The sequence below is a fragment of the Scyliorhinus torazame genome, chromosome 18, assembly GCF_047496885.1.
Source record: "Scyliorhinus torazame isolate Kashiwa2021f chromosome 18, sScyTor2.1, whole genome shotgun sequence".
Lineage (NCBI taxonomy): Eukaryota > Metazoa > Chordata > Chondrichthyes > Carcharhiniformes > Scyliorhinidae > Scyliorhinus > Scyliorhinus torazame.
In genome coordinates, this window is record NC_092724.1 from 141,393,234 (window position 1) to 141,404,297 (window position 11,064).

The 11,064-nt window shown below is 36.9% G+C and overlaps 1 protein-coding gene across 1 annotated transcript in view; it reads left to right on the forward strand.

Moving 5' to 3' along the window:
• The window catches only part of LOC140395566 (guanine nucleotide-binding protein subunit alpha-13), a 79,628-nt gene extending 69,230 nt beyond the window's left edge, over positions 1-10,398 (forward strand). Inside the window, exon 3 of the mRNA XM_072483501.1 lies at positions 489-10,398. Within this exon, the coding sequence (XP_072339602.1) occupies positions 489-1,061 (573 nt within the window). The 3' untranslated portion in view covers positions 1,062-10,398. The remainder of the gene's footprint in view (positions 1-488) is intronic.
• Positions 10,399-11,064: the final 666 nt, after the last annotated feature.

Below are 11,064 nucleotides of genomic sequence, written 5' to 3' on the forward strand. Positions count from 1 at the left end.
GTTTTTTGATTCTGTGATGCTGTTGTTAGTTTATTTCTCCTCGAGCAGTGGAATGGATTAATTAACTCCATCTTACCATACGATTTCTTGTTGAAATATGGTTTGGTGATTACATTTACAGTTAGAAGGCGACATGGTCAGACTAACAAACGAGCTGTGCCTGTGGTTTTTTATAAACCAATCTACTGTTAACGGCTTTAAAATAAACTGGTGCAGCTGCTTTTAACAAAAAGCTGAAGCTCATGCAACGCAGGAAGCCTGAAAAATCCCAGTGTTCTAACAATATAGTATGTTTTATGATATATTCATGGTCTGTGTTCAATAAACAGCAAGAATGGTATGACATAAAATGGATTATTTTATTTATCACTAAGCTGCAGTTATATTTCTGCCATATCCAGGTACGAAATGTATTTGTATAATTAATTAGATTCTGTCTAAAAGTACCATCTGGACCCAACATTAATTCAACTCTTTTTCTACTTTAGGACTATATTCCAACACAACAAGACATTCTACTAGCACGAAGACCCACCAAGGGAATACATGAATATGACTTTGAAATTAAAAATGTGCCCTTCAAGATGGTGGATGTGGGTGGACAAAGGTCGGAACGAAGGCGTTGGTTCGAGTGCTTTGATGGGGTGACTTCCATTCTGTTCCTGGTGTCATCAAGTGAATTTGACCAAGTGCTCATGGAGGACCGGCAAACAAATCGCCTGAGTGAGTCCCTAAACATCTTCGAAACGATAGTCAACAACAGGGTCTTTAGCAATGTCTCCATAATTCTTTTCCTTAACAAGACTGACTTGTTAGAGGAGAAGGTTAAAACTGTTAGCATCAAGGACTACTTCTCTCAATACGAGGGAAACCCCCATGAGCTCTCAGATGTCCAACAGTTCCTGGTGCAATGCTTTCGTGACAAACGTCGAGAACAGCAGCACAAGCCACTCTACCATCACTTCACCACCGCCATTAATACCGAAAACATTCGTCTGGTATTCCGTGATGTCAAGGACACTATCCTCCATGATAACCTTAAGCAGCTGATGCTCCAGTGACGTCCAGTTACTTTGTTACTTTTAATGTCTGGCACTGACAGCAGCTTATACCAGAGTGATTAAGGTTCCAGTTCCTTCAAAAACCCGTGGCAACTGCTGTAAACTGTTCAACCGAAGATGCCAAATTTATTTTCCAGACTTTGGCTTTTCAATTGCTTTTGCTCCCAGTTGGATTTTGTTGAGGATATTCTAATCAAGCGTACATTTTGATAACCTGACGAGGTTTATGATTGTGTTTCTTCGAACATGAAGATATGTGAAAAATTGCCAGATAATGCAAAACCGCGGTGTTCAATGTGGGGATTGTGTCTAGTTAATATCTGTTCTCTCCCTCTTCTATCCCCACCCCCTCAAAAAACAAAAAGGGCTATTACAAAGCAAAAGTCATTATTTATTCCAAAACAATGTTTGAGTATTACGGAAGCAGGTTAGCAACATTTTGGCCATAAAGGGTCCCGTTGGAAGTGAAGTTTACTTCAAATTGTTTTCAAAATCTTCTCAGATGCTTAAAACTTAGCTGTTTGGTTTGCTACTGATAGGTACAGTAGTCAAAGAGTGGTACATATGTAACCTATTGAAATGTGAAGCAGTCACAATTTGTACAAGTTAGGCTTGTTAATATTGGATTTAGTATGTGAAATATCTCCCTAATGGATGTTTTACAGAACTAATAACCGTATTAACAAAATATTTGCAATGTTTACATAGTATTTTCTCAAAATTGTACATATGCCAAATTTCACAATTGCTTCATAAGTATTTAGGAGTCTGGGGCCTAATGTAAAAGTTACTCTTTTGATTGAATAGTGTAGATACCACATGCCTTACTACCACCTGCCAGATTCTAACCTGTAGCAGTAAACCAATATTCTGATTTATTATATAATGCTACTATAAAGTTACTAAAATATGACTTGTGCTCTTTGGCCACTTTATGAAAATTTCTAACTTCAACTAAATCTTTATTAAAGTGTGCTTAAAAGCTGTGTATCAGGCTTGTGGATCACACAGTGTTAAAAGCAACATTAAACGAACATTGAGGAAAGAGGCTATTTTATAATTAAACCTAGGAGCTATTCAGTGCAAATTGGAGCAGGAAACTTTGTCTTGAAATTGAGGCATTTGATATTACTTTGTGGCTCAAATAACCCTGTCGTTTATTTAAAATAGTAATGACATGATTCTTAAATTTGTGATTCAGTGACTAATATAGCCTTTTTTGAAAGATGAAATCTAGAAAATTAGCTTTTGCCGCCTTAAAAAAAAACTGCAACATGTCAAAATATGTTTTTTGCAGTGCTGGTCATGGATAAGATACTTGCTTTTTTAACAGTTATTTTGTGATTGGTTTTAAATACGTCCTATTTGAATTCAGGGTTTAGAATTCACTAGTGTACCTGCAAACCTCATTTCAGTTGGTCAATAATTATTAACAAGCCTTACTAAATCTAGCACCATACAATGTAAAGTGTAAAAGCATTCTCTTTTTAATACTTTTTTTTTTTTACAAGTTAGGAATGGTATATTGGGTTTAATATGTGAAACCTTCAAATGGTAATTGTAAATTACAAAGAACCAGACCTGCACCACAATGGTGGGTTTCTGAACTGCAGCATTTATTAAAACAAGTGTTGTGCTGATATCATCTATTTTAGCAGTAATGCATTTATTTAAACATTTACCTCCATTAATGTTGGGGATGTTAGACAGTAGTAAATTCTAACCCTGGTGTACCTACAGTGCCACATGTTTCCTTGACCATCTGCCTTTGTTGAGTAACAGGCTTGCCGCAGTTGTGTATTAATAGGTTGCTTTATGACCTCTGTTTGAATAGTTTTATAAATTTACAAATATTTTTAAAATGTTCTTGTATGAAATGTTTAATGTTGATTTCTGTCCAAACGTGATCATGCATATTATTTGTTCTATGTCACTGTGGCAAGTGCCAATCTGCAGCCAATTCCACCCAGGCTTTGTCTGCCAATGGTTTCAGTCGAAAGTTACTACCCAGTTCAGTGATGTTAAGCCTCCAGTTTGGCAGGTAATTTCTAAGACTAGCCGGAACTGTGTTGAAATGGAAGTTCAGAATATGGAATTAAAACAGGAGATTCAAGGAAATGCTTAGGTCAGGCAGCATCTGTGAAGCTAACTTTGTAAGTTGATGGCCTTTCTGATGAAAGATCAGCAATCTGAAACTGTTTCTGTCTCCACAGTTGCTGCCTGGATTTACAACATCAGTATTTTTGCTTTTGTGTTGGAATTTGGAGTTAGTTGAGCCATTTTGGTTGTCCTCTATGACCTATGCCAACACCTAAATGAATCCCCGGTTCCTTTTTTTTTGTGGAAAAAACAATTTGTACTTGTCTGTTAACATAAATTTAATGCACAAACTGGAGGCAAAATATATTATTGGTCTGTTGAACTCTGCTGCTGTTTCCAAAACTTTATCAAGGCAGAAAGAATTCAGTTTTTACAGAATTTTATTCAACTTTTTGTTAATTGAATATGCAATATATACTCATTGATGCCGTAAGTGTCTCTGTCTACAGTGAAGAAAATGGTTTTGGAAAGAACTCGTCCTGGAGGAAACCTTTGCTATATCTCCTACTTTAAAGTATCTTGTTATGGCATGGCCTACAGAAGTTAATAAAATGTACTGTGAAGTATTAGGCTGTTGAGACTGGCATAACTGTACCACAACCTGTAACATTATCAAACCTCATTTTACAATATCTTGCAAAATATACTGTGCCTATGCAGAAATTTTATGCTGACAAGAAAGCAATAGCCTTAATTTTCCACTAATTACAAATATGTGGAAAGAGACTTGAAACTGTAATTTCTCATCTGACTCTGATTTTAAGACATCACTAAATTAGCACATGCTTAAGCTACCTTAAGTTGTCATTTGTGCCATTAACCAAATACAGAACCCTTAAACTGAACGAGTGTTAAAATAATGCATTCTATAGCTTTTCTGGAGAATGTAATATTACGCATGTTCTGACAATGTACATTCCTTTTGCTCTCCCCTTTTAAAGCCTTGTGTTGGGCCACTGCACCTCTGATCTTAACACCCATGTGGCCACTTTATGTATGTGGATCTGAAGGAACAGTAAACACCAGAAAGCCATGACAGCTAAGCTGGATCCTGTTCTCACTGCCATATCTACACTTACACCCCTGCTCTAGGTTTACTTTTGTGCACTGAAGGAATCGGATCCAACCCAGTTGTGTTTAGAATGGTATTTCTTACCCTTTCATCACCCTGGGGTGTTATGTTCTGTTGAGGCATCTTCCATTGAGACCCCCTACTCCGGATTGCTAACACTGAAGAAAATCAACTTTTTACACTGGTGGTACCTATTGTTAAGGCCAGCGGCAACAAACCATCTTTGCCAATTTGACCGTTGGAAGCTTTGCTCTCTCCATTAAACAAGTGTAATCATCTATTTATTTGCGAGGCAATAAAGGCAAGGTACTCAAGAATGTTCTTTAAGTTTCTCCTGATCTTTACCTGAGGCAAAACATTTGAAGGTGAACTTGCAGAAATAGATTTGTGAAAGATATTCCTTCTGCGCAGAATCAATTTTGGTTTAGTGTACAAATGTACCTTTTGAATGCCATTGTATAGTGCATTACATTGCACTGCTGCTTGCATGCTTTCATGCTCGTGCAAAAAGAATTCCTCCAGCTCTACACAAATTAATCAATTGACAGGTTTCAGACAAAACGGCTGCATGCCTATCCAAATTTGTGATGTGATAAATTGTAAACTTGTGGTTCTGGTGAAGCTAATGTGGTAGCAGTAACTGGGGTCAGTCAGCAGTTGCTTAATTTGTTGAATGGAATCATGACACTTAAACATCCCCCTTCTCCGTGTTTTCTTTGCAAACATTTTAAGTGCCCCAACTAATGACATCTGACATAGTACAGAAGTGGAAAAACTACCTGGTGGAATGAGTTTAATTTCTAAATGATGCTGTCAACTTGTTTGGTCTTTAAGTAGCGTTTCCAGAAATTGAGTATTAAGGCAGGCAACACTTGCATAGCAATTTTCATCTATTATTTTTCAAACAAGTCTGCCATTTTTTAAAAACGAGGCCACTAGAGTTAGTCCTGCACTCTCTTTACAGAACAGATGTTCAGTTCCACGTTGTGGTGGAACTGGGTAGAAGGTGTTTCCCTTGTTAGAAAATAGTATTTTTGATGTCTCATTTGCTGTTCATTACAATGTATTATCAAAGCCTCTTTCTGGTTACAGCATTCCTTTCAGCCCTTCATTAATTCAAGGGGCAGCATGGTAGCATAGTGGTTAGCACAGTTGCTTCACAGCTCCAGGGTCCCAGGTTCGATTCCTGGCTGGGTCTCTGTGCGGAGTCTGCACGTTCTCCCCGTGTCTGCGTGGGTTTCCTCCGGGTGCTCCGGTTTCCTCCCACAGTCCAAAGATGTGCGGGTGAGGTGGATTGGCCATGCTAAATTGCCCTTAGTGTCCAAAAAAATGTTAAGTGGGGTTACTGGATTACGGGGATAGGGTAGATACGTGGACTTCAGTAGGGTGCTCTTAGTAAGGGCCGGTGCAGACTCGATGGACCGAATGGCCACCTTCTGTCCTGTAAATTCTATGAAACATCTTCAATACGCTGTCTCTGAAATGTTAATTCTTTCTATTATGATTTTGAAGATCACTTTAATGAGATGAGTCAGTAAACTTACCGTTTAAACCAATTGCACTCGATTGCTTTAGGTTTCTTGGGTAACTTAGGAATAATGATGTCTCAAGTTACTCGGAATGTATCTGTTGATATCTATTTGATGCCAAATTTTGTGTTATCACTTCTAATTTAGTTTCTCCAAGGGCTTTAGACGTTTTGTTAATTCCTCTATGACTGGAGCTTTTCCTGTACTCATCAATTTCAAAGTATTATTTACCTTTGCTATCATGTTTTGTCCTTCATTTACCTCTATCTTGAGAACATCCTCAGCTTGAATCATCATGCAACAAAAAAAAAAAAAAAAAAATACTGGACAATCTCAGCAGCAGGTCTGACAACATCTATGGCGAGAAAGAGAAGGGAGCTAACATTTCGAGTCCGGATTCTCTTTGTCAAAACTGGAGAGAACGCTCTCTAGCTTTGACAAAGATTCATCCAGACTCTAAACGTTAGCTCCCTTCTCCCTCCATAAATGCTGTCAGACCTGCTGCTGAGATTGTCCAGTATTTTCTGTTTTTGTTTCCGATTTCAGCATCCGCAGTAATTTGCTTGGATTATCATGCAGTTCATTTATATACTCAGTCCGTCTAATTGCTACTTCATTCCTTTCGAACAATGTTTTACCATGCCTTTTGTACACCTATAATCCGTTGTTATCCCTTTTACCTGTCAAAGATTTCATCTTCTGCATAACTCTCGATTTTGTAATTTCTTTCCAGCTCCAATACTTCATCACACATCTCATTATTCTCTTTAGCCTGCCTACCTGTATTCTTTATTTTATTTTCAATTTTGTCATATTCATGTGTGTCTCTTTTCTTAACCCTATTTCTATTCCATTTCTACTTGCTAGTATCTCATTTGTCATCCACTTGTTGCCTCTTTCCTGTTTTAGTAATGTTTCCTTTGCTGCATGCTGTCTAAACTTTTTGTTTCTCCATTTCTTTTCTATTTCTTGTTCCAAGGCCTCTGTTCTTTTCCAGTTCAGGTACTGATGGCCAACAAGTGAGCACATTGTTTTGCCATCTTTAGGTTTATTTAGATTGCAACCAGATGGCAATCTAATTTGGCCACTTCCACGTGGACTTGTCATTTTATACAAATCAAAATGAATGTTCTTTGGGAGTGTTCTTTCTTATTTGGCTTATTGGTATAGCTTCCTGTTGTATTTGCATGTAATGATTAATGAAATGCACTTTTCCAGCAAATTTGAGAAGTTAAAAGAGATTGGTTAGAAAATTAATTTTCTCATCTTAATATACCAGTACTTTGCAAAATATATATATATGTATAAACCGCAACAATCTTAAACATAAGATCTATTAGTTATTTTCAGAACGCCGATTCTATTTGCCAGAAATAAAAGCAGAAAATGCTGGAAATACTCCGGTTAGCCAGCATCTGTGGAGCGAGAAACAGAGTTAACGTTGTAGGTCATTGAAGTCCTGGTCCTTGTGCTTGACCTGCTGAATATTTCCAGCATTTTCTGTTTTATTTTCAGGTATCAAGCATCTGTGGTATTTTTGCTTTTATCGTCTTTACCGGGACTGGGCGAAATCAACCAGATCGGCTGTTTGCTGTATAATATAGTGCTTTTTCTTTGTACTTTATTCCGAATTGAACTTTTTGTTTATTCTTTTCTATCTTAAGTGGTACAATGCCAATATATTAATGGCAGTATTGCAAATTACCATTTTAATAAGCTAGCAGTAGTAAATTGACCTGTATTTGTGTTTCAGTAATGTTTGGGAAGTTGTGTATACACAAACCTATGTCTACCAGTCTGTAATAAAGTAACTACAGAAATAAGTTCCATAGACTTCTGTATTGGTTGAGAATACCATCTTGAGAAATGTTGCGTTTATACCGTACGGGTTGCTTTCAGTGAAAACTTGTTGAATGAAACAATGAAAACATTGTAGAATCTACAGCTAGTGAATACTGTAATATAGTTATATCAAAATTATATTTTAAACAATTACTTTCTCAAGGGCTATATCTTGGATCTTACTTCATTTATAGAGGTGCTCAGGTCATTTCAGAGTTTGACCGTGAGAGCAGTATCAGGTCATTTGGGTTGTTGGGTGATTCTGTTTACATTGAGGTAACAAATTGGATGTGACCATGTGACATGTTTCTCTGGATGCAAGTCTGGCTTAGAAGTGGTGTTTGTTTGAAAAATCCAAGACGGCAGTACATGTGAGTATGCTTGTATATGATTATTTGCAGGATAATGTATAAATTGCACCTATGAAGCTGCTGAAACTTGTCCATGTGCAATGCTCAGTTTGCAGCTGTTGTGTTTCATTCCATGGAGTGGTATTCTGTTCGTTGTAGAATTTTTTTCCCCCTGTGTTTCAGATTTTCTCTTATGAAGGTACTGACTTTTGCTGAGGTACTATTTCATGGGTGCCATGACACTCTGCCTTTAATAATCACGTGTGCGAGCATAAATATGTTGCAGGCTATTCAATGGGGGCATCCTAGCTAAGCCAGATGGCATTATTGAGCGTTACTGGAATGTAGTTCCAAGATTGTGATCACTTGTTTTGTAAGATTCATACATTTAACTAATGAATAGTCAGGGAAATGTTAATATCTTTAATGAACATTCTCATTTTTCCTGCACTGAAATTGGCAAGAATTTTTTTAAACACTGAAAACTGCAAAAGGGAAGCAACTTGATTCTTCATGAGCCTATTATTTCATCTCTGTCTTTGTTCCTCACCACAATTGTATTCCCTATCCAGGCACTGATTGATGCTGCAATATGTATTTTTAAGTAAAACAGAAAAGTTAGAAATATCCAGCAGGTCAGACAGCATGTGTGGAGCAAGAAACCATTAAATGCTTCAGTTTGGTGATCTTTTGTTAGAATCTTTCTGATAATATGTCAACCTGAAACATTAACTTGGCTTCTCTTCTCCAAAGGCTGTCTGACTCGGTGTTTCCAGCATTTCCTGTTTTTATTTCAGATTTCCAAAATCGCAGTATTTTGTTGTGTGCTTTTCTGAATGCTGGAAGCTTCATTTTTGTGAAGCAGCCATTTTGCATTTGTTGATTTGGATGGGCCAGTCAACCATGACAGCATCACAGCTAAAATTTATTCCTGTCATCACCTGTTCTGCAATTGCCAGCTCAAATCACAAGTCTTTCCTCAGTCAATGGGTGCATTGACTGTTTTTTCTCTCTTTAATCAATTATGATGTCCCAAGCTGAGATCAAATACCTTCGCACTGACTGGGAATTAAACCTGGGACCTTTAAATCTCTGATTTGGTGCTACACCAGATGGTGCCTTTATTCCAAACATGAAAGGGAAATTTTTCTCCATTGCTAAATGTGTTTGTAGATGAGATGGTATAGATAACTAGAAGTTATTTATGGAAAAGGTTTCATTTTAAGGCATCTGCTTAGTCCCTTGGTTTTCTGTTAGTCAAGAAACTGGTATCTCTGAATTCTTGGTTTTGTTGGAGGGAAGGATTGCATTATTTTGATGAGAGGCCCCTGACTGTGCATTGTTTGTATATTGCCAAAATGAATGGTTTACAACACTCTTATTGGCCCCTCATAGTACCAAAACTACCTGAATTTTAAATACTTAACAGATAGCACCCTTTAAAATAGCTGCAAAACGTCATCAACATCGAGGAACGATGAGAATAAGAGAAAAAGCAGAGAAAGTTTAAGTACATTATTTGCTTTTATTTGGCTACAGCCCACTCTAAATGCATTCCTATGTCTGGCAATTTATTCAGTTAGAAAAGCCCATGTAGTCTTAATTTCTAGTGTGTGCTACAATTCATATCGTCACCCATTCGTGTCTGAATCACCATTAGTGTGGTATTCAATAAAAATTTGGTATAAGTGAATTGAGTTGGTTCAAATATAATACATAATATCTATGATCAAACAATGTTTTTCAGTTAACTTTCCGACTGGAAGAAATCATGGGTTTTCTGAACATTTTGGTGTGTGCTTACATGGTCATACTGCTTTGTTCATAAAATTTATTAGATTTTAACTTAAATTATTAAAATTTATTAAATTTTAGAAGCATGCACATTTTTTACAACCACCTGTACAATATATCCCCATTAGTCTAGTTGAATTCTTGTTTATCCCTTGATAATTTCAGTGACATTACTTGAATTGAAAATATGTTGAGCAACAGCATTGAACTTGTGGAGAATCTGCTCTTGGCACAGGGATTTGTTCAACAATCATGGTTTAAAAAGCAGCAAAACTGGTTAAACAGTGCTTTAGCGCTAAAAGTATCATTTTAACTGTTCATTTAAAACATATAATATTGTATAGGAAACTTGTGGTTTTATATATGCATCTTCATGGACTTGGGGAAAATGGACCTAATCCTTTACACATTTTGCTTTTACTTTGTTGTATATTTTCTTTTGTTCAGAAATGACAGTAAATTATTCAGATTGGAAAGCTGAGAGTAACTTTGCTTGTTTTGGATTAATGCTTTAGTTACTAATAGCGATGCTGTTTCCATTATACTGTATTTGTATATTGCTCTGTACATACAATGCAGAAAGTTTGTCTTTGCAGCCATTAATGCCTTGTATAAATTTACTGACGTGTATTAAACACATTTACAACTTCTGATCGTCTGTTGTGACTTTGTACGATGGATGTATTTCACAGCATAAGGTTGCTTATACTAGTTGTGTCTCGAGATGGAGAGAATATCAATATATTGATTGATCGTGATTTCCAATGGAAACCATGTTATGTTCAAAAGGGATCTTAATTGAGCTTTTCCTTTGGTATCTAAGTATATAAGAAACTGTCCTTCATTGTTAACTAAAGAGTAACAATAATTAGAAATTGGAAAAGCCATTTGATCTATTACTGATATATCCAGGCCACCTCCCCATGATATTAAACATTACCACCTATAGGCAGCACCGTGGCACAGTGGTTAATACTGCTGCCTCACGGCGCTGAGATCCCAGGTTTGATCCTGGCTCTAGTCACTGTCCGTGTGGAGTTTGCACATTCTCCCCGTGTTTGCGTGGGTTTTGCCCCCAGAATCCAAAAGATGTGCAGGCTAGGTGGATTGGCCATGCTAAATTACCCCTTAATTGGAAAAAATGAATTGGGTATGCTAAATTTATTTTTTCTTTCAAATTACCATCTATTAATATCCTGGGGGGGGTCAACATTGACCAGAAACTTGACTGGATCAATCACAAAATTACAGTAGCTGACTGGACCAATCACAAAATTACAGTGGCTACAAGAGCAAGTCAGTGGCAGGGATTTTGT